The 22,837-nt window shown below is 58.2% G+C and overlaps 1 protein-coding gene across 1 annotated transcript in view; it reads left to right on the top strand.

The window, feature by feature from the left end:
- The first annotated feature begins 4,884 nt into the window (after positions 1 to 4,884).
- Positions 4,885 to 22,837, top strand: part of SLC38A10 (solute carrier family 38 member 10) — a 40,166-nt gene continuing 22,213 nt past the window's right edge. The window contains exons 1-8 of the mRNA XM_069482981.1: positions 4,885 to 5,271; positions 8,608 to 8,725; positions 12,758 to 12,803; positions 13,550 to 13,643; positions 15,389 to 15,532; positions 16,743 to 16,867; positions 20,183 to 20,285; positions 21,516 to 21,698. Coding sequence (XP_069339082.1) covers positions 5,173 to 5,271; positions 8,608 to 8,725; positions 12,758 to 12,803; positions 13,550 to 13,643; positions 15,389 to 15,532; positions 16,743 to 16,867; positions 20,183 to 20,285; positions 21,516 to 21,698 — 912 coding nt within the window. The 5' untranslated portion in view covers positions 4,885 to 5,172. The remainder of the gene's footprint in view (positions 5,272 to 8,607; positions 8,726 to 12,757; positions 12,804 to 13,549; positions 13,644 to 15,388; positions 15,533 to 16,742; positions 16,868 to 20,182; positions 20,286 to 21,515; positions 21,699 to 22,837) is intronic.

The raw sequence follows: 22,837 nt of genomic DNA, 5'->3' as shown, positions 1-22,837 counted from the left end.
ACACCGCGCTGTCCCTATGCACGCCGGCATCCAAATCTCCCCTCCTCCTGCGGACACCGTCCTATTGGTTAGGGCTCACCCACGCCAGTGTGACCTCGTCTTAATTAACCAAACCTGCAATGATCCTATTTCCAAACAGGGCCTTTTCATGAGGTCCTGGAGGTCAGGACTTGGACACGGAAGCTGGGGGACAAGCCCACCGTTGCATTCAGGGAGGGAAGGTGAGTGCGGAGCTCCCGCAGCTCCTTGGAAGGCGCAGGCCCTCAGGGCCCGGGTACTGGGAGGTGGGGTGGGGGCCCAGGGCGCTGGGGCAGGGGAGGAATTTCTAAATTCCTTGTGGAAAATAGCCCTTGGCCCTCCCCTTCCACCAGGCTGCCTGGGGCAAGCCTCCCCTGCGAGCCTCCCCTCAAGGTTCTGGGGATGGCAGAGGGCAGGGTGTCTGGGCCAGACCACGTTGGGTGTCTCTGCCCAGCACCCTGTTCTTGCTTCCTGCCTTCCAGGAAAGGGCGGAGGGCAGGCTGGGCAGGCCGTCCTGGGCTCCCTCCTCCGTGGATCCCACGGCCACCTGGCCGGGGAGTCCTGACTCCCACCCGCCCTCGTTGGCTACCGGACTCTCTCAGGCTGGGTCAGTGCGTCCAGCTTTTGTCAGGTGCACATGGCCTGGGGCGGGCTGGTGGGCGCTGGAGAACGGGACAGTCGGTCTGGGGGAGGTGGGGCCACTGCCAGAGGTTTTTCTACTTGAGGGTCTCGTGGCTGCCCCGGCTCCAGTGAGAAGCCCTGGAGGTGAGGGAAGGGGGGACCGGCGAGAAAGCATCAAAGGCCCCCCCAGCCCACCCGGTGCCCTGTCGGCCCTTGTGGCTCTTCTAGGCCAGCTCAGCCCAGGCACCCCACCCTCTCCTCCTGCCCTGACCAGAGCTGCCTGGGCACATGGCCTGCTCACCCCAGCCCTCGGCCCCCAGCCCTCCTCCCAGAGCGTGAGCCACCGGGGGCCACAGACAGGCCTGAGCACCGAGAAAATCCCTCCAGGAGTGGCTTTCAGAGCAAGATGGGCCCCCAGGCAGGGCCCCAGCTCCTGTGTCGGTGTGACCACAGGCTGGGGCCCTGCATTTCCTTGGTGAGGGGCTGGGTGGGGCAGAGGGAGGGAGGGGAGAGGGCCGTGGAGAAGCCCAGCGCTGCCCCAGCTCGGCCCTAGGGAGGCAGGTGCCATGTCCATGCCCAGCGTGGGAGAAATAGGACCCTCAACACAGACGTGTGGGTGGGCCTTAGCCCCGTGCGTTTGGAGGCAGAGGTTCCCAGAGACCTGCCCAAAGTCCAGCACCCGGAGGCAGCACCCTCCGCACTTACCTTCCCCCAGTGCCCATGCCGTTGTCTCCAGTGACCCAGTGGAAAGGTGCTGCCTTTGGGGTGGCCACTCCAGCAGTGGGGGGTGCCCCAGAGCAGGGGCAAGCCAAGGGTGCTGGGGGCTTCCAGGCAGGGTTGGGGACAGCTGGGCCTGGAGGAGCCCAAGGGAGGTGGGAGAGCATCGGTGCGGGAGCCACAGATGCAGAAGGGAGAAGGCCAGGGTGAGCCCTGGGGCCTCCGCAGGCAGCTGGAGGTGTCAGTGTGAGCGCATGTCTGTGGGTGCATGCAGCTAGGCTCGGGAAGAAACCCGGAGTGTGTAGTACGCGCACACACACCGCCTATACCGCATACACACACCCTCATACACCCCTCACACCACACACATGCACACACACTCCAAATGCACACCACGCACACGCACACATATGGACACACACCATACACACAGGGCCCCCCCCCCCCCGCACACACACCCTATACACACCACACGAACACCATACACACGTGATAGGACTCGATGAAACAAAGGCATCCTTCTATGACAAGGACACACAACATGAACCTCGTCATGAGCGTGGTTGGCAGAATCATGGCCCTTAAAAGCACACACCCCTCAGTCCCCGGAACCTGTGAATCTGTGACCTCACGTGGCAAAAGGGACCTGCAGATATGATTAAGGCTACGAACCTTGAGATGGGAGATTACCCGGGATTATCTGGGTGGCCCAATCTAATCCAGGAGTTTGTAAAACCGGAAAGCTCCCCTCAGCCGGGTCAAGGATGTGACACGAGAGGGACTCGGCTGTCTCCAGCATGGCTGGCTCCGAAGGTGCAGGCAGGGAGGAGGTGGCTTTGGAAGCTGGACGCACCCTCAGTTCACACACCTTGGTCCTGCAACCCTGAGCAACTGAATTCTGCCGACAACCGAAGGAACAGGAAACAGAGTCTGCCTGGAGCCTCCTGCCAACACCTTGACTTTAGTCAAGTGAGATCCACAGGGACTTCTGACCTCCGGACTGAGAGACAGTAAGTTTGTGTTGTTTAAGGTGCGTGGTTTGCAGTAATCTGTTCCAACAGCAATGGAAAGTAACGCAATGAGGAGACATCAGACAGACCCAACCTGAGGGACACGGGGTTAGTTATGAAGCACATAGAGCTCCTCGAAATTCATAAGAACAGCTAAATAGAAAAATGGGCAAAACTGAACAAGCATTTCACATAAGAAATATGAACATACAACAAAAATATGAATAATTAACTTCATTTGTAATTAGGGAGAACAAATTAAAGCCACAATGAGATTCCATTTTATTTACCAGATTGGCCAGATGTTAGGAACAACCAGAGCAGAGGTGAAAGCCACAGCCCTGAGGCCAAATTGGGCCAGCTGCTGTTTTTGTAAATAAAGTTTTATTGGAACACAGACACACCCATTTTTTCATGTGTTGTCTATGGCTGCTTCCAACCTGTAATGGCAAAATTGAATAGTGTGACAGAGATGCATGGCCTGCAAAGCAGAAGATATTTACTTTTTATTTATCTAGTTTATCATTTTATTTTTTTAGAGACAAGGTCTTGGTCTGTTGCCCAGGCTGGAGTGCTGTGGCGTGATCATAGCTCACTGCATCCTCCAACTCCTGGGCTCAAGCAATCCTCCTGCCTCAGCCTCCCGAGTAGCCGAGACTACAAGCGTGCACCACCACACCTGGCTAGTATTAAAATTTTTTATAGAGACAGGGATCTCACTATGTTGCCCAGGCTGGTCTCAAACTCCCGGCCTCAAGTGATCCTCCTGTCTCAGCCTACCAAAGTGTTGAGAGTACAGGTGTGAGCCACTGCACCCGGCCTTCAGAAAATATTTACTGACTCTTTACAGAAAACATTTGCCAACCTCTGATGTAAACCAGGAAGAACTCTCATAACTATTTTGAAGAGCAATTTGGCAATATTTAGTAAAGTCATAGGTATGCTTACACTGGAATCTGTAATTCCACTTCTAGGTATTTACACTAGAGAAACCCTAACAAACATACCTTGAGGAGACAAGTATGCTCACTGCACCACTGTTTATGATGCAAATGACTGGAGACAATTCCGGTGCCCTAGGTGGGAGAAGGGATGTATATTCTGGGCTGTTTACACAATAGAACTCCACAGAGCCTTGAAAGCAAATGACTCAGAGCACAGGCGACATCGTGGTGAATCTTCTAAGGGGATATCTGAGTTTGAAGGGAGTTCTAAGTTTCTGGTAATATTTTGTTCTTAAAGCTGAATAGCGGGTCCATGGGCATTTGTTACTTGTTAAAACATACATTTAAGTTTCACCTCCTCTCTTGCATGGATAATATTTCATAAAAATTAAATGATCACTAAAAAGCAGGTTATAGAATGCATGTATGGTTTTATTTATATACAATTCATGAATGCAGGCATTTATTATTTTGGCTTTGCATTTAATTACCCTTTCCCCTGGCACTGCCTCCCGTTCCTCTCCTGTCTGAGGGTAGGACAGTGCTGGACCCAGTGGCCGCACTGCCTGGTTCCTGAGGAATCAGCCTCCGCTCTAGGACATCAGATCCCGCATGTGCCTGCAAACATGGCCTCGTTTCTGCTGAGGTCCTCTCCCAGCAGCCTCTAATTCCACCTATGCACAGCTCCAGCTAGTTTGGAATCATTTGCTTCTTCCTGAGGTTTTCCCAGCTCTCTCATCTCTATGCATTCATTCGGCAGCCTCCTGATGAGCATTCGCCAGGTGCCAGGATTTCACGGATGAACCAGGGCCCCTCCTGTGCCCTCCCAACCTCCATTTATACCTGAAGAATTCTCACTTGTCTTTCAAGCCCCAGCCTTGACGCCTCCCCCTCCTTGAAGCCCTCTCAGATTTCTCTGCTCACAGAGCTCCCCGCCTCTCCTGTCCCCTGGCAGTATTGCCTCTGCCCCACTGCGCCGGCCTGGGAAGCACATCTCGGCGCCCGTTCCGGGTTGCGACCTTAGCTGAGGGGCCGAAGTCTCCCGCCCAGCGTTTCATCCGCGCAGCGCGCTAACGGCCTCCCCAGCCGCGGTTAACTCCCCAGCCCGGCAAGGCCGCGCCTCTCGCGCCCGGGCTCCGAGCGCTGGCCCCGCATCGGCCGCGGGGCAAATGCTGAGAATGAACCCGCGAGACTCCGCCCTCTCTGCAAGGCTCGGTGCCCGTCGCTTGCCAGCCCTCGCCGCCGGGTGAGCCCCTCGTCCTCCAGCCGCAGCCAAAGCCGGTGAAGGAGCCGGCTGGGCAGGCGCACCCGCGCTGCGCTCCAGCAGGTGCACCACGGCCCCGCCCCCGCCCGGCTATAGCCCGGTCCTCTGCCTCCAGGCCCCGCCTCTCATTGGTTCGCGTCCCGCCGAGCCCCGCCCCGTCCCTGGCAGGCTCCGCTCGGCCCCACCGCCCTTCCGGGTCCGGCTGTAGTTGGCTGTTGCCACGCCGAGCCCCGCCCCCTGTTGTCGTCACTTCCGGCAGGGGAGCCGGCGGAAGGCGGAAGTGTGTGCCCGGGGAGGCGGCTGGGAGCAGCTGAGGTGTCCCTATCCCGCACTTCGCGGCTCTTCCGGGTCTCGGCTCAGAGACTTGGAGGCGGCCCGTGAGGTCGAACGAGGGCGAGGGACACCTGGCCATGCGGCGGCCGCGGGGCCTGGTGCGGTCTGGAGGGTGACCTCGCCCCGCCGCCCGCCCTCGAGGCCGCCTCCTCCAGGCAGCCTCCCGGCCCTGCCCACCCCGGCCCGCCTCGTCCCGGCTCGGGGCTCGCGTCCGTGGCCCCGCGACCCCCGAGGCATCCCGCCCCGGGCCCCCAGCCCCGTCACCATGACGGCGGCCACCGCCTCCAACTGGGGGCTGATCACGAACATCGTGAACAGCATAGTGGGTGTCAGCGTGCTCACCATGCCCTTCTGCTTCAAGCAGGTGAGTCCGGCGGGGCCGCGGTCGCCGCCCTCGCCTTCGGCCCGGCGGAGGGAGCGCCTTGCCGGCCTCGCCCGTTCAGAGTTCTCTGCCCAGCAGGGAGGTGTCGCTCGGGCCGGGTGGGGGGCCGGACAGCGGTGTCCGCGGGCGGCTGCCACTGCAGGGACATTCCCAGAAAGAATCCCTCCGTGAAACAGTTGGCGCCGGCAGCGCCTGTCAGCCACGGCTAGAAACTTCATGCGAGAGGGCCAAGTGTAACAGAGCGAAGTCGTCTTCCAAAAATGGACAGTAACTCGAGGGCTCAGTATTATTATTGTTTTTATCTAATTATTTTTTAAAACTCTGACCCGACTGGGCTTGTCTTCAGAAGCACCCAAGTCAATCCTCCCCAGGCCTCAAAACTAGGTTGGGTCATTGGTTACAAGGCGATTAGAACATTCACCAGCTCGTCCACCTGAGGCCTGCCTTTCACAAAACTATGCAAATTTGATAGGTGCAAATTTCACCTCAGTTGGAAAAATCTAATACACAAAGAAGTTTGGTGTTATTCCAACATTGAGTACCACAGGAAGAAAGGTGGCCGTTTCTAAGTGGGTTCTGTGTAAATAGTCCACGTGAACAGGCATCCGTGTTTTGGAAAATGAAGGCTGATGGAAATGTCTGAATTGGATAACTTCTTTCCTGGAGACTCGTCTTAAGAAATCAACATGCCCACTCCAGTGTCGTGTGCTGTCCCCGCCCCACCCCTCATGGGGGAGGAGCTGCCTGCTGGAGAGTGCCAAGTGGCAGGACCTCCCGGAGGGCAGGGGGTGGGGACAGTGGAGAAGGTGCAGTGCAGCCACCAGTCCTGTCTGAGGAAACCACATAGGTAGAAAAATGAAAACAGGATGGATATTTCAAAACTGAAAATGGGTACCAGTAGTTTAATTTCGGATTAACAGACACTTTGTTTTTCATATTTAGCGTCTTCAGGATAAAAATATCAAAAAAACCTTTTTTAATCTGGGAATTTTCGATCTCCCACGTAGAGCCTTCCAGCCTGTTCTGGGTGAGAGTGCTTTCTTAGGGTTCCTGTGTGAGTCGCTTGTCTGATGTGGGCGGTGAGTGTGTAGGTGGAAAGACAGGGCTGATGTCTCCAGAGCCCTTGCGGCAACATCTGGTCTGGACATCGAGAACCCTAGCTTTGTGCCAGCCCCTTCTGGGTGTTTCTGGAATGAGTGCCCGGAGCAGAACGCATCCTAGATATGGAATGTTGGCTGGGTCCGCATCTGGTCAAGCGCTGTTCTCCTTGACACCTGCCTGTGAAGTGCCACCGTGGATGGGGCTCTGGTTTAGACACCAGTGAAAACATGTTTTAGGGCCCAGGCAATTCAGCTATCTCCAGACCCCGACCGCCTGCCATGCGGTGCCCTGGGGCCCCTGCCAGAGCCCGTAAGGATGACCTGGGCATCTTTTCGCACTTGCCCGGGAAGAGCTTGAAGCCCAGTGGGTGAGGCCGGGGTGCAGGCAGAAGGCAGGAAGCAGCAGCACCGCATCCAGAGGGCCTGCCAGGGGTCAGCTGCTCTCGTCTGGACGCAGCGTCTCCATGGGAAGCTCCCTGGACTGGGGCACGGCATGAGGCCAACAGGCAGTTTGGGGAGGTGTGTGTGTGTGTGTGTCTGTGTGTGTTTAGTGTTTGGTGGCCACGTCATTGAAAAGAACTTTGGTTTAGTGGGTTTTCTTGCTTTCAGTAGTTTTGGTACTTTTAAAATACATAAACATTTTATTAAAGTTTAACACACAGAAGCATGTACACTCTTGGTGAATTTTCATGAAGTGAACAAACCTGTGGAAATAGTTCCCAAATTAAGGAGCCCTCACGGGGGCCCCTGCCAGTCAGTCTCCCTACCCAAGGGCCCACTGTGGACCTCCAGCGCCCGTGGTGCCGCCTGGTTTAACTTGCTGCCGGTGGAGCCCTATCGTGTGTACGTTTCAGTGTCTAGCTGGTGTTCCATTGTGTGACATCCCACATTTCATGTCTCTCGCCTTTGCGGGGCAGCATGGCGGTACGAACACGGTTGCCCTGCACGGGCTATGGCAGACGCATGGCTGTTCCGCTGGGTGGACCTCAGAGTGGAATGGCCGCGTCACAGGTGTGCGCGTTCCCCTCTGAGCGTTTTCAAGTGGCCGTGCCAGGGCGCTCTCCTGCCAGCGCTGTCAGGGCCACGCGCAGCCGCATGTGCAGCCGCAGCAGCATTCCATGTTACGTGTCTCTTCCATGTGAGCCATTCCGGTGAGTGCTGATATCTCATCGTGGGGCTGTTTTTAGTTCATAGACTTTATTTTTTTGAGCGGTTTTAGCTTTACAGAGCCCTGGAGCGGCGAGTGCAGAGTCCCCACACGCCCCTCCCCCTGCCCGGGCTTTCCCGTTCCTGACGCCTCGCGCTAGCTGCTGGCGTGCGTGTTGTAAACGTCACATTTACTGAGATACCGTTCACATGAGTGACACTCACCCATTTTAGGGTGCGGTTCCGTGGGTTTTGATGTATGTGTGTGGTCATGTGACCGCCACAGTCCAGACACAGAACATTCCATCACCCAGAATGTCCTGTACGTGGAATCACACAGTTTGTAGCCGTCTGAGTCCAGCTGCTTTCACTCTGCACAGCACATTTGAGACGCATCCATGTTGCTGCAGGAGTCAGTCGTCGGTCCCTTCTTACTGCTGAATGACGTTCTGTCGTGTGGGTGGACCACAGTGTGTCATCCACTCACCTGCTGAAGGATGTTTGGGTTTTTTCAGTTTTCGCATTATGGATATAGCTGCTGTAAACATTGGCATACAGGTTTTTGCATGAACACATGTTTTCATTTGTCTTGGGTAAATACTAGGAGTGCAATGGCTGGGTCACATGGTAAGTGTCTGTTTGACTTGTAAGAACAGCGTGAATGTTACTTTTAATCTCCTCCTTCCGGAGAGCGCTTACCCCTTGTAGCTGCTGGTCCACGTGGCTGAAAGGTGGTACCTGCAGGGGGGACACAGAACTGGGGACCGGCTGTTGGCAGCACCCAGCCACCCATCAGGACTCGGGCGGGGACAGGAAGGAGGCGGAGCCCCCAGTGCTCTCCCAGTGTCCCACGTGGGTTCTGTGTCACCAGACAAAGTGTGTGTCCACCTCATCAGGGAAATAGGCCTTTCTGGAGCTAGAAGGTGTTGCCCCAGGTAGGAGGCCGGGCCAGAGCTGGGCCTGGCGTTGTCAGGGGCAGAGGAAGCAGAAGCCACACACATACTCCTTGTCGTGTGAGTGGACCTGCAAGTGTCTGTGGCTGCGAACGTCTCTCTCTCTCTCCACCCTCCAGTGTGGCATCGTCCTGGGGGCCCTGCTGCTGGTGTTCTGCTCTTGGATGACACACCAGTCCTGCATGTTCCTGGTGAAGTCCGCCAGCCTGACCAAGCGGAGGACCTACGCCGGCCTGGGTGAGACTCGGCTCTCGGCACCCGGGGTGCTCAGGTGCCTTCTAGACAAGTGTGGCACTTGGGATCTAGGAGGCTTATTCCTTTTATTTTTTGTTTTTCTTCTACTTTATTCTTAAAGTGTTTCTCGGACAACAGTTTTTTTTGTTATTTAAAAATGTTAATGTAATTTTTTGAAGACTTAATGTAATGACAGGCTTCAGAGTTGAAGTGACCCAAAAGGGTGTGAGGTGCCAAGTCCACCTGCCCCCTCAGCGTCCCCCCTGCAGGCAGGTGCGAGTGGAGACAGCCGTGCTCACGGTCCCGTTCCCGTGTCCCTCTCCTCATACCCAGGCACCTCCCTCTGGGGGGGGTCTCGCTGGCCTTCCCCACTTGGAATCCCACGGAGGAAGCTGTCACTGGGGCCTGGCTGTAGCTGGGACTGAGTCACCGTCTCCCCAGGGGCTTTGTCCTTTTCCCCGACACTGCCGGTTGCAGTTGTGTGTCCTGTACTTCTTTCCTCCTTTAATGCGATTTCAGCCAGGACAGGGGCTGCACTTGCTTCTTCACTGCAGTTGGGAATGTTTTCTAGACTGTGTGCCTCGAGGGCGCGGTCCCCCACTTTCCTGTGAGTTCCCGCTCTGCCTCATTCCAGGCTCTGCGACCCTCGGCGCTGCGTCCCATGCCGGGGGTGTTCGGTGTGTGTGTTGAAATGCCAACACGCATGTTCTTGGGAGTTGGCCCTGTGGGCTCTGGTGAAAAGTCTTGGCCTCCTGATAGAAGCTTCTGTCTCTAGCCAGCATGTGGCTGGGACGCTGGGTCCTCCCCGCGAGGGCCGGATGGTCCTCAGCTCACAGCAGAATGAGGAGCCTGGGGCCGAGGAGAGGAGGTGCAGGGTTCCGGGGGCTGGACACAGCAGCCACACCTGCGGGACTGCGTGTGGGTCCAGCAGAGCGGTCCCCACTGTCCACTCTGTGTTGCCACCGGGAGTCCAGCATTGGTGTCTGCCTCAGAACCGAAGGGCTTCCCTCCCTGTCCCTTCCTGGTGTGGACAGGGCTGTCAGAGTCTTCTACTGTTGGCAGCTGGGGAAGCGAAGTTGGCCGGTTAAGCCGATGCTTAGCGAAGTGGCCTAATTCAGTTTGGGATGAAATGTGCGGATCAGAAACCGGGAGGCAGGTGCCTGGCAGCCCCTTCCTGGGTCTGCAGAGCGACCCCTTTCCCCCGACTGTGGTCTCTGTTCCGGGTTCCTGTGGCAGAGACCCCAACCCGAGCGCTCGGCTGGGTCCTGAAGAACAGTGTCCGAGGCTGGGGCGGCCGTGGTTTCCCACAGCCGTCTGGTTGTTCGTCAGAGGTCCCCGAGAAGTCAGGCCGGTTGGTTTGTGAAAGATGGAAAGGACATTGCCAGGTGACACTTTCCTACCATGCCTGTGGCTTCAACCTCAGGTGCCAACCTTGAACCGCATGGGGTGGTTGTGTCCAATTCTGCCCTCCAGAAACAAGAAGATTCACACACGCCAGTGGTCTCAGGTTGTGTTTGTGACCAAACGAGGTGGATCGGTGATGCGTGCCCAGGTGGTTTCCTGGGCCAGGCCGCCCAGCGCCAGCCCCTCTGTCCCGGCCATCTCGGCGCCGCCTCAGAACGTGCGGCCGGCACCTGTTGCTTGCACACAGAGCCTGGCCGAGAGGGCCTTTCTCTCGTCTCCTGTCACCTTCCTGGCTGAGAGACGCCCCCAGGAGCTTGTGTGGGGGGCCGACAGGGTGGGCCTGATGAGAGAGCCCCTCACTGCAGCCCTGCGCAGCGCGGCCTGTTGGAGACACTTGAAGGCGTCTTGTCTGCTGGGTCTGTGGCCACCGGGCGGCTGTTGGGGCCAGGAGATGGGCAGATGGCCGCCGCGTACACCCGGAGACCGCGCGAGTGCTGTGGGGAGATTCCCGGAGTGGCAGACGTGTCTCCAGCAGGTAGCCTGCTGAAGCCAGGGGCGCCCCACGGAACGGCTGGGTGGTTTTCTCCTGACAACGTCTGCCACCGCCAGACGCAGGCTTGTGTTTGTGACGGCTTCTCTGATGGCTTGTGGAGGTGATCACTTTATGCATAACCCTGCCCTTGCTCCCCAGTGCTGGGAGAGTCGGCCTTGCCGTTTGGAGAATTACAGTACCAGAGGGTTTCCGTTGTTATTTGTGAGTTTGTTGTGTTTGCTTTTGCTCCTTGAGGGGTTTTCGTAGTTTTACAAACTTCTCACCTGCTGCCCCCGGCCCTGCTATTCCAACTTTGTGTGCAGAAGGTACACAGACGTCCCGACAGATGTCCTGGCCCTGCTCGAGACTGCTCTGAGCCCGACCCTGCCCTGCCGAGTACCATGTCCCAAACCCCAGGCCCCTTCCCCTCTCCCAGGGGCAGGCAGGACCTGAGGGCGGTGGTGTGGGGTTGGCCTGGGCGGAAAGGATGGGGCGTGGGCGGCCGTCCTGGGAACCAGAAGAAAATGCTGCTTCCCTACTCGGTCCCCCAACTTCGTAGGCAGCCTCCATCCTCTGTGTCCGGGATGCAGGCATGTTCTGGAACCTTCTCGGTGGGGCGTGCGGGTGTTTGTAATGTGCTGTAGACTCTGGCTTCCTTTTGGAGAACAAAAAGGAACACTTATGGTTAGGAGCACCTCACGTTTGGGGCACGGGGTTTTGTGTTGCATCTGGGGGTGCGATCGCTGAGTAGCGGGGGCTCTGGGGCCTGCAGGCTCAGGCTGTGGCTGCCAATGGCGCTCTGGGGTTCCTAGTTCTGAAGTTCGCAGTGTAGCCCTTGGCCAGCGTTCTGGGATGCAGCTTTGTTAGATGGACGTGAGGGGTGCCAGGCTCCTCAACGAGGTGGTGGAGTCTGGGGGAGGCCAGGGTGCTGCTCCGGGGCCCAACCCACGCAGACGTGGCTCTCTGGCTTTTGGCAACCCTGTGCCTCTTCCGAAGGAATTTAAAAGTAACAGGGAGTGGGTTTTGGATTCATTTGTTTCCCACTGGCCTGTGTGTTTCCTGCTTTCCAAACCTGGCGGGAGACCCCTGTGTGGGGAGGAAGTGGGGCAGGAATCGGGGGCTGCTGGTGGGCTGAAGCATCCTGCACACGTTACCCGCCTCCCCCAGAGATGGGATGTTCCTGTGCCCTGGAGTGCTGGGCCGTGGGGACGCACTGGAGTTACCCTACCGCCGAAAGTTGTGGGAGGGACCTTGCTGAGTCAGCGTTTAAGTTCTCATCCATAGAAATATAGTTTTTTGTTTTTTTTTTGAGACAGAGTCTCGCTCTCTTGGCTGGGCTAGAGTGCCGTGGCGTCAGCCTAGCTCACAGCAACCTCAAACTCCTGGGCTCAAGCGATCCTCCTGCCTCAGCCTCCTGAGTAGCTGGGACTACAGGCACATCTACCATGTCTGGCTAATTTTTTCTATATATTTTTAGTTGTCCAGCTAATTTCTTTCTATTTTTAGTAGAGACAGGGTCTCGCCCTTGCTCAGGCTGGATGTAGAAATATTAATAGTTGTGCTGTCAGGAGAATGACCACTGGCTCCTCCCAGGGTAGGAAGCGCCGTGTCGCTGGCCGGCTGCCAGCCTCCCCAGCCGTCCACTGTGGGCTCCGGCAGGCCGGGAGCTCTTGTCCTCTCCCTTCCCAAGGTGCCACACTTGAAAGGATTCTCTAATTTTTCTCCTGTAAATCACAACCAAAGGGTGAGCTCGAAGCCCCGCCGTAGAGTCCCTTTGGTCCCAGCTGCAGAGATTGGGATTCCAGGGCCAGGACGGAGCCCTCTGGGCACCCGTGAGCTCTGGCGGCACCGCAGGGCTCAGCCGGGTGTGGGCGGCTGCTGCTTCACAGGGGCCCATCTCGATCTGTGTTTTTAAAAGAACTTTCAGTGAAAGAACAAGCTACCGTGTGTCTTTCCCTTGTCTTGCTCTTGTTTTATGTGGTGTATCCCAAAAAAGCACAGGGACCAGAATTTAAAAGCCCCCCTCACGCCCACGGGACGTGGCCAGGTGGCGCAGGTGCTTCCCGTGGCGTTGACTGTCCCTCTCTGCTCTGCCCTAGCGTTCCACGCCTACGGGAAAGCGGGCAAGATGCTGGTGGAGACCAGGTAGGTGCCACTGTGCTCCCTGCGCTACTCGAGGGGACCCGGAGGGCCTCCCAGGGTGGACACCCGAACGCGGGGTGGCCTCACAACTTGTGCTGTGCTTCTGAAGAGTCGCCCACTAAATAGCTGAAAGTCCAAATCATTCTGCCCTTCAAATGATGGTGACGAGGTTGAAAGCCTTAAGTCTTGCCGTGGAAAGTTGAAAACAGCTCCCTCAGTTGTAGTTAATCTCAGTACCGTTCCTCAGACCGTGCACCCACCCCTCGAATACTGCTGCATAAAGGTGGCATTAAATTGAAAATGTCACATTTTTCTTCTTGTGGAGTAAAATTTTATGACATGAAAAAATTGCTGGGAAATTGCACTCTTAGGCTTCTAAATTAGGGAATTGTAAACTCAAAAGAACAACGGTTTTTGAAAGCAGTTGATTGTTCTTTTAACTTGTCTAACATCACAGTGTGTTTTTGTAGCACCTGAAAGAACTTTTAGAACCTCCTGTGGAGAGAAAATACACCACCACATAAAGAAAAGTTCAGTGTTGTTCAATATTCATTTCAAGTAAAACAGTAAACTCCACAAAACCTACCCACGCCCTGTAAGCTGCTGAGCGTGTGAAACACATTTGCTGCTTGGCCCAGCCTGGGGCGGTCACGTGATGGCAGCAACCTGCGGGTGTGGGGCTGGGGCCGTGACAGGACGGTGGGCTCCCTGGACGAGCCGCCTCACCCCTGTGACCTGCCGCTTCGTAGCATGATCGGGCTGATGCTGGGAACCTGCATTGCCTTCTACGTCGTGATCGGTGACTTGGGTTCCAACTTCTTTGCTCGGCTGTTTGGGTTTCAGGTAAGCACGTTTTCAGGTGTTCTGATTTATTCAGATGCTCTGGTGCTTCTGTGGCTGCTCAGTGTGACAGCCCTGTGAGCCCCAGCCGAGACCAGCACGATTGGGTCAGCTGACACATCCGTTGTGCGTGGCCGTCAGCTGGGGTCCCGTGGGCTGGGGTGCGGGATTTGCTGGGGAAGCGCCTGTGAAAGGTGCTGGGAGAGGAAGTGGGAGCAGGTGGAGGCTCCAGGCCGCGGGAAACCAGCCTCAGATGATGGGGGGCAGCCACGTCTCGGCCAGCCGGGGCAGCCTGTTGGGGGCAGGCGTGGCCAGGCCCTCGTGCATCCGCCACACTCGGTTGCCGGCCAGAGCTGCCGAGGGAGCTTGGCCTTCACCCTGCCGGGTGGGGCTGCAGGCCCAGCCCTGGGGCAGCTGGACTCAGTGGTCCTCACAGCCACAGGGACGTTTGTGTGCGTTCTCCACGCCTGCTGCCCCTGAGGGGGCCGAGCTGCGACCTGGGCCTGGCACACCTGTCCTCCCCTGCCAGGAGCAGAGCGCCTCGCTGAGTGGGGCGGGAAGGGCAGGCTGAGGGGTGCACACCGTGGTTCCGGGGGGGGGGTCTCTGTGGAGGGGCCCCCCAGTACTTGGATTCTAACGGTGTAGAAAAGGCTTTCAATTGTAAAAGTCTGGCTGAGGAGGGGTGGTCCTCTTCATGAGTAGAATGGGCTGGATTTGCAGGCTGTCAGAGTGTCCTGTGAGCGTGGCCCTGGTCTGTGTTCTGCGGTGTCTTCCCATGTGACTCTGCGTTGTCCCACGTGTCACTGTGAACTGTCTAGGGCTTTGGTTCCGTCCTGCCCTTAGGACATGCCCTTCCTGCACCCTCTGGCCTGTGTCCTTGTCTAGACGTCTCCGCTTTGGGTTCCGCGGGGACTGGGGCAGAGGAAGTGCTGGCAGCTACTGCCTGGCATGGGTCCCACACGGCCTCCCGTGGAGAACAGCCGCTCAGGCCCCAGCAGGTCCGCCACCTGCGTGCCCGTCCGCCCTCATGGCCCACTGGGCTGGCAAGCAATTCCCGCGTGTGACGCTCCCGTGCCAAGACGTGTGGATTCAGGAGAGATATGTGGGTGCTTGGGATGGGGGAGGGAGTGCTGGGGCCGCTTTGCCTTTAGCCTGGCGCCGGAGGCTCTGCGTGATGAACTGCAAAGTCGTGTGTGCCGCGGCAGCGGCCAACTAGGTATTTTCAGACCTTTGTGTGTTCTGCTATGATAAGTACCAGTGTGGAGTTTTTTGATTAATTTTCTGGACCACAATTTCAAAACTCCCATCCTTCTTGAAGCAAGGTCAGCTCTGAGTTTACACTGGACAGAGAAGCAGCCTGCAGTGGGCTCTCTTGGGTTCCCACCGCCCACCATTAGCGCGGGGCTGGGGCTGTGCCGCTGCCTGCCCAGGGCAGCACAGGCTGCCACCCACTCCCACCGCGTCCCTTCCTGTGTTAAGGAGATAGCTGTCCCTTTCCTCCGGCTGGTCTTGCTCTGGGGCTGGGCTAGACCCTGTGGGGACCAAGAGCGGCTGGTGTAGCGAGAGGCTGCACGGCACGGTGGCCGCGAGGGCGGCTTCTGGAGCCAGCGCGCCTGGCCTGGGCCTCACTGGCTTTGTGCTGTTGAGCGCTGTGGGCTCTCTGGGCCCTGAGCCCCGGCAGTGAGGATGAGGCCTGCGGGGGATGGAGCCAGTGCTGCAGCCCATGGGACCCTGCGGCTTCCTTGCAGGTGACTGGCACCTTCCGCGTGTTCCTGCTCTTTTCGGTGTCGCTGTGTGTCGTGCTGCCCCTCAGCCTGCAGAGGAACATGATGGCCTCCATCCAGTCCTTCAGCGCCATGGCCCTCCTCTTCTACACCGTGTTCATGTTCGTGGTGAGTCTGCGGCACCTGTGGCGTCCGGGCACTGTGTGCAGGGGCTGGTGCCCTGGTGTCGCCATCCTGGGGCGTGACGGGAAAGTAGCCCACAGCCTGGGGACGTGTGAGGATTATGGGAGTGTGCTGAGAAGTGTCACTCGACTCCTGGGCCTGGGTGCTGTCGGATGGCAGGAGAGGCCGAGGGTGCAGGGCAAGAGGTCGCTCTGGGAGATAGCAGCGTGGAGTGTCCCTGTTTAACGCAGGGACGTTTTATGTGGGATTGTGACCGAGAGCCATGATGCCAGTGTCTGTCACATGGTGGCAAGCTGTTGTTTTTCCAAATGAGTGTTTATAGCAGGATAGACTGAGGGTGTGTGCATTGACACGCAGGACTTGGCAGCCTCCCAAAGTGAGCTCCGGGGCTCTCCACCAGTGGAACCTCTGGGACCTGAGCCCTAGGGCCTGTCCATTCCCTAGCAGCATCAGAAGTGACCTTCCCGAGGGAGTGGAACCTGAGTGTGGAGCAGGTGCGGCTGTTAATTGCGGCCGCTGTTGTCCGGTGCTCCTTAGCTCTCATTGAGGACCCCTCCAGTGCCAGTTACCTCCTTACTGTCCAGACAGCTGAGTCCTCAGTGGGTTGGTCATTTTCTTTTTAGAGGGGGGGGGGTCTCACTCTGCCACCCAGGCTGCAGTGACACCATCACAGTTCATTGCAGCCTCAAATTCTGGACTCAAGAGAGCCTCCTGCCTCAGCCTCCCAAAATGCTGGGATTACAGGTGTGAGCCACTGTGCCCAGCCTGGTTGGTCTTTTGAACGATGTCCATGCTTGGCACAGTACAGGATGGCAGAAGGACCTGCCTGTACTGGGAAACTGTCGTCTGTGACTTGATGGAAAGCGGGGGCCGACGCAGTGCACTGGTCTCGCTTGTCTGTGCCGAGCAGTCCCCGTGTGGGTCGCTGCTCTGACGTGCACAGGAAGTCCTCTGCAGCCAGGTGCCCCTCCAGCCGCACCCCACCAGCCCAGGCGGGAACTGGGGTGCTTTGAGGCAGGTGGCAGGGAACCGGGAAGGTGTGGGGTCCCCAGTCCCTGCAGCTGGCGGCACCAGACTGCCCTCATGGGTGAACAGGGCGGCATTGTGGGGTGGAGGGAGCCACACCCTCCTTGCACCCCATGCCCTGGCCACATCCTGCCTGTATGACCTGCACGCTCTTCTCCCCCCGCTGCAGATCCTGCTGTCCTCTCTCAAGCACGGCCTCTTCAGCGGGCAGTGGCTGCAGCATGTCAGCTACATGCGCTGGGAGGGCGTCTTCCGCTGCATCCCCATCTTTGGCATGTCCTTCGCCTGCCAGTCGTAAGTGCTCCGGCTGCAGCCCGTGAGGGTGAGGGGAGTGGCGGGCGCGGGTCCCTCTGTGTCTCTGGTTCCTCCAGTGCCTGTTCCTGGGTGCTGAAGAATGATGTCTTGTTCAACTGTGACCTTTCCCTCTGCGCGGAGAGAGATGGCTGCGTTTCAGTCGGGAGATAAACCGACGTTATTCCTGAGATGTGTGGCTGGGACTAGCTGGTGCGAGTCCCCGGTTTGCCAAGTCCCCGTGAGCGGAGCGTTGGCTGTGGGGGTGCAGCAGCAGCCTGGGCCATCTGACTGCACAGAGTCCCGAGCGTGTTGCCAGGATTTAGCTGTTCTTCTGAGAATATCTGAGAGGAAATTGCACAAACATTGACTTCAGGCTGCTGCTGGGCTGTGCGGGGAGGCCCGTGTGCGTGCGGGAGCGAGCGCCTTCTCTCTGGCGTGGGGAGTCTGCGAATGCGGATCAGGCTGTGCCGCGGTTACGGCAGCGTCACTTCCCCACCAGGATGACAAGAGCCAGTGATTCACGCCTGGTCGGAAAACGGTAACCGGCTGAAAAGAGAGGCGTAAATCCGGCGCGGACGGGGAAAGACCATCGCGCGCAGGGGGCTGGCAGAGCGCCCCCCCCCCCCCCCCCCGGTGTCAGTGGGCGCACGGAGCCAATCGCAGGCTAATGTGACAGATAAAATTTGTTCCTGCTGCTGTGTTTACACCCACATGCGCGATCCAACCGCCATCTCCCACTTGGCGCCTCTCTTGGCAGCTTGGTTCCCGCAGAACTGCTCCAGGCTTGCTGGTTAATGTCCCCGTTATAATCGGTGACAAGTGACATTCTTTTACTGCGCACCTAGTTACCGACTGTCCTTTTTGTTTCTGTGTTTGGTTTCTGAAAATATACATCCACAGTTGGGTTCTTGTGGTGGCCATGTAGCAGCTGGGCACATCTGTAGGTTTGGTTCTTAGGTCCAATTGTAGGTTCTGAAAGGCGGGAGCGCCCGGCCCACTGAGTCGGCCTCGTTCTGCCTCTCCCGAGGTGTCCGCGCTTCCCGCGCCAGCTGGCGCACCGACTTCCCACCCCGGAGCTCGTGGTCAGCGTTTGCCGAGCGCAGAGGCAGCTCTTCCCTCTTCCCTCCCATGGTGTCACTGTGCCAGAGCGCCTGGCCTTGCCAGGTGACCCACTGGGCCCCCAACCCCGTGAGATTGGTCTAGTTGCTGTGGGCACGGGCCAGGCCTCTCTGTGCCTTTGCTGTCCGGCCCTCTGGCCTGACAAACGGTAAATGAAGGCTGAGTTATGCAGAGTTGGCGTCCTGGCCTGGAGGAGCAGCCATGGTGGTGCTGAGCACGGGAGGCGTGGGAGGGACAGGTCACCTGGAGACGGGCCCTGGTCTGCTCGGGGGGCACATCCCACAGCCGCATGTAGAAAGCGCCATCAGACCCCCAGAGACCCTGAGTCGTGGCGGCTGCCTTGTGAGGTGGGCTCTGGGAACACCCTGTGGGTGCTGAGGGCTCCAGTAGCACAAGGAGCTCCTGTGTGGGGGCCGGGGGGGCATGTGGCTCCCACCTTGCTTCTCTCCAGAGGGTCACCCAGGGGTCCCTGGGGTGGGAGGTGGGGGCTGGGGAGGAGCCTGTGGCCCGACCTTCGCACCCTGGTCCACCCCACATGTTGGGACCAGCCCCGCCCCACAGTGACCACAGCTTCCTTGGCAGCGGCCCTCACGGTGTGTGTTGGGGGTGGGGGGAGGTCAGCTGTGTCGTGGACCCCCTGGTGTGGCCTTGGCTCCAGAGAGAGGCCTGATCAGCACCAAGAAGTTCATGTGACACGTCCTTCTCCCAGAGTGATAGGCCAGAGGCACACGGAGACGTCTTAGGGTGTCTCCTCCTGGCTCTCTGCCGGCTTCCTGGGGCCGTTCCCATCAGGCGAGAGGTGGGCACCTGTCCTGCAGGGTCCCCCGACCACTGCTGGTGGCCCCCCCGTGCTGAGGGTGGCCTGCTGGGCACGGTGCCACGAGCCCAGGGAAAACGGACACCGGCGCCCACTGGCCAGGTCTTCCCACCTGTCCTCGTCTGTTTGCCTTTTAATATGGTTGGGGCATCTTGTGTGTCTTTCACATCTTTAAAAGCAGTTTTGGGATTGGGCTGCACTGATTTGTGTACCCCGATGCCCCTACCCCCACCAGCCCAGCTCCCTTTGTGCCTTGGAGCCCTGCCTGGAACGGCCACAGCTGCCCAGGACACCCCAGCGGTGGTCCTCGTCCAGCCAGGGGCGGAGGGCGTTCACCCTGTCCTAGCTCCAGCTGCCCAGCTCCCTCCTCCCGGCTGCACACACCGTCCTCCCACGGCCCTCAGCCCCTCTCCCTCCTGCTGGCCCAGCTGTCCCCCGGGTGCTCAGGCCCCTGCCTGCCGCCCTGTGCCCTCAGGAAAGCCTGTGTGGGGCTGTCACATCCCTGCCTGGCCAGTGACTTGGGTCCCTCCCACCCCCGGCAGCACCACGCTCCTGGCACCGGGCCGTGGGACAGACGCCAGCTCTCTCATCACGCGAGCGGGAGGCCGCGTTGGGAAGCGTGCCCTGGGCTTCTCGTCTGTGCCCTGCGCCGATCGCGCCTGTGCTGCGGCGCTGAGACGGGCCGGCCGCCCTGCCAGGGTGTGTTTGTTTAACTTTCCCGTCGTTTGACATCAGTGTTCTGAACGGCTTCCTGCTTCCCCTGTAAACACGGCTGCTTTAATTCTCAGCGCTGCGTCCAGAGCTCAGATCCTGCTTCCACAGGGCAGACGGGCTCTCGCCCTGCAGCCTGGTGCAGCGTTCTCGTGGAGCGTGTCCTGGGGATGTTCTGAGGGGGGACTGCCGCAGTGCTGCTGTCCCTCGTGTCACGAGATCCTGGCCTCGTGCCGTGACTCACAGCGTGTGGGGGACATTGCGTGAAGGAAAGTGCCGAGACTCCTCGGCTGGGCTGCAGAAGGGGCGGGGGAACTAGCACGGCTGGGGCAGTCACGTCTGTCTGGAATCTGCTTCCTGACATTGCTTGTTTTTTGTGTGTGTCTTGTATTTGTTTTGTTTTAGAGACAGGGTCTCGCTCTCTCACCCAGGCTGGAGTGCAGTGGCGTCATCGTAGCTCACTGTAGCCTCCAACTCCTGGGCTCAAGCGATCCTCCTGCCTCAGCCTCCCGAGTAGCTGGGACTACAGGCGCCACCACCACACCCTGCTAATTTTTCTTAGTTTTGTAGAGTCAGGGTCTTGCTGTGTTGCCTAGGCTGGTCTCGGACTTCTGGGCTTAAGCGACCTTCCTGGCTCAGCCTCGGTGAAGTTGCTTGTCTTTATACAGCCAGGTCCTGCCTACTTACGACAGCCTGGATGAGCCGTCGGTGAAAACCATGAGCTCCATATTTGCCTCCTCCCTCAAAGTGGTCACCATCTTCTACATCATGGTAGGAGCCCTTCTCACCTTGAACTCGAGGTGCTGGGATGCCACCTCCTTCCAGCTTCTCACAGCCCTGGGGAACGGCTGGTGCTCATGACCCGCCAGGCGTGGATGTCAAGTCACGGGCGCGCCCTTCACACTGTGTGCCTGTTGATCCTTCTCTCGTTTCCCACTGTGGTGTCAGAGGCGCATGGCAGCCTTGGGCAGCCCTGCTCCACTGCCCTGGTTGTCCCCAGCCCCAGCCCATGGGTACACTGCCCCTGCCGTGTGGCATCTCCAGGGCCAGGGGCCAGGGCCCCTCAGCAGCAGGGCTGAGCCCAGCTTGCTTTAACTGCACAGCCATCGGGGCCCCCTCTCTGAGACGGTTGTTAATTTGCTGCAAACATGGGCATGTTGGGCAGAGAGACACGGGGAAGTGGAGGGTGGTGGAGGGAGAGAAAACCTCCAGTTCCAGCTCACAGACGCAGTCGCCGTCAGTGCTGTGGAAGATACTCTCCCAGTCTTCTTGATGTTCCTGTTTATTGTCCTTGAGTAAAATTTTTAATCTAAATGTGCTAGGATCGTGGCCTGTCCCACGTGTGGTCTTTGGAGATCACCGACACCTGTGTCTTATTCCACAGAGGACGACAGTCCACCTCTTATCCCTGGTTGGTGGTGTTTTTTTTTTTTTTGAGACAGAGTCTTGCTCCATCACCTCAGCCGGAGTGCAGTGGCAGCATCACAGCTCACTGCAGCCTCCGGGTCCTGGGCTCGAGTGATCCTCCTGCCTCAGCCTCCCGAATAGCTGGGACTATAGGTGTGCACCACCCCGCCCGGCTGATTTTTAAAATTTTTTTTTGTAGAGACAGGCTCTTGCTCAGGGTGGTCTCTATCTCTTGACTTCAAGCCATCCTCCTGTCTCAGCCTCCCAGAGCGCTGGGATCACAGGCCTGAGCTACTATGCCCGGCCCCCAGTTGGGTTTTAAAATCGGAGGGGCTGGTGGGACCTTCTGGTGCCCTCCCTTCCACGCGGCAACTCTGCTGTCCTTATGTCAGACCACGAGTCTCTCATCGAGCTCTGGCCACCAGAGTCTCTGGTCTGAGGAGGCCGTCTCTGGCAGAGGCTTCCTTGTGAAGTGGCTCGAAGGCCATTCCGGGGGGGTGGGGTGGGGGTGGCTGCCCTGCCCTGTCTCCTGGGACCGGTGCCACCTAGATCGGAACCCTGTCTGCCACGTTGCCATCTCTGATCCTCCAACAGGTGGGGTTTTTTGGTTACGTCAGCTTCACTGATGCCACCGCGGGAAACGTGCTGATGCACTTCCCCTCCAACCTGGTGACGGAGATGATCCGCGTGGGCTTCACGATGTCGGTGGCCGTGGGCTTCCCCATGATGATCCTGCCCTGCAGACAGGCCCTGAACACACTGATTTTCGAACAGCAGGTAAGAGTCTCACGGCTGTTTCCTGCTATTAATAGAATTGTCTTCTATTAATTGACTTCTAACAATTGACTTTTGTTAGTTCTGTATTTTCCTGGGCAGTGGTAGGTGGAGCTTTTCCCAGTGAAAAGTGAAAAAAGCCTCAATTAAAATGAAATCTTCACAGGGAGTTTTATAACTTGGGAAAAAGCACCAGAGCCCACGGGCCACTCGGGGCCAGGTCCGGCATCCACACGGGTCAGGCTGGTCTCCTGGGCCGTCCCAGCTGCGGTGCGGCCCTCCCGACTCAGAGAGGCCGCAGGAGCCTGGGGGTCTGCCCCGGAGTGGTCCTGGGGAGGGCAAATGTGCGGGGACGAGGAGCAGCCAGCGTGATGGTTGGAGGGAGGCACGTGGGCGCACTGTGTGTCACTGAAGATTTTAACAATATTGCAAAAGATTCTGAACACTGAGAGGCTGTGTTATGCCAGGCATGCTGGTGCGTGCCTGTAATCCCATCTGCTTGATCCCTTGAGCCCAGAGTTCAAGGCCAGTCTGGGCAACATAGTGAGTCCCCCATCTTAAAACTAATAAAAATAAAAAGAGAGGCTGGTTTTTATTCACTGCAGTGTATGTAGGCAAGGCAGCTGCTTAGTCCTTTATAAAAATTTTTGGAATAGAGGGGTTGAAACCAAAAGGCCCTCCTGGTTCTCTCCCTGTTACTGTGTTGACAACCGAAGGTGCTCTGTCCTGTGCGCAGAGCAGAGGAGCCCCGCCCTGGAGCGTTGGAGGGCTCTGCCGGGTCTAGGCTCCCCCTGCCTGCTCAGGGGGTACCTTCGCTGCCCCTGGGAGCCTCGACAGGTGGCTGTCTCCCGTCCCACAGCCTGAGAACTGCGGGCCTGGCGACCAGGAACACAGGTTCCGCTGGAGCTGCCTAGGCCACGGGGGCTTAGTGGTCCCAGAGTCTGGAGAGAGTCAGCAGCCGGACTGCAGAGGGTGGGCCGCCCTGGGCCTGCAGAGCAGCTGGCCCCAGGCTCAGGGTCCCACGTGTGTCCACACCACGGCAGCTCGTGTCTGCCCCTGTGGGCTCCCCGGCATGGCGCCTCTAGCTTTGCGGCAGGGGCCAAGCCCGAGGCCGGGCGCCTTGTCTCCTGCACTGCTGCTCG

Source organism: Eulemur rufifrons, chromosome 9 (genome assembly GCF_041146395.1).
Source record: "Eulemur rufifrons isolate Redbay chromosome 9, OSU_ERuf_1, whole genome shotgun sequence".
NCBI classification, from domain to species: Eukaryota; Metazoa; Chordata; class Mammalia; order Primates; family Lemuridae; genus Eulemur; species Eulemur rufifrons.
This window is presented reverse-complemented; position numbering and strand designations above follow the sequence as displayed.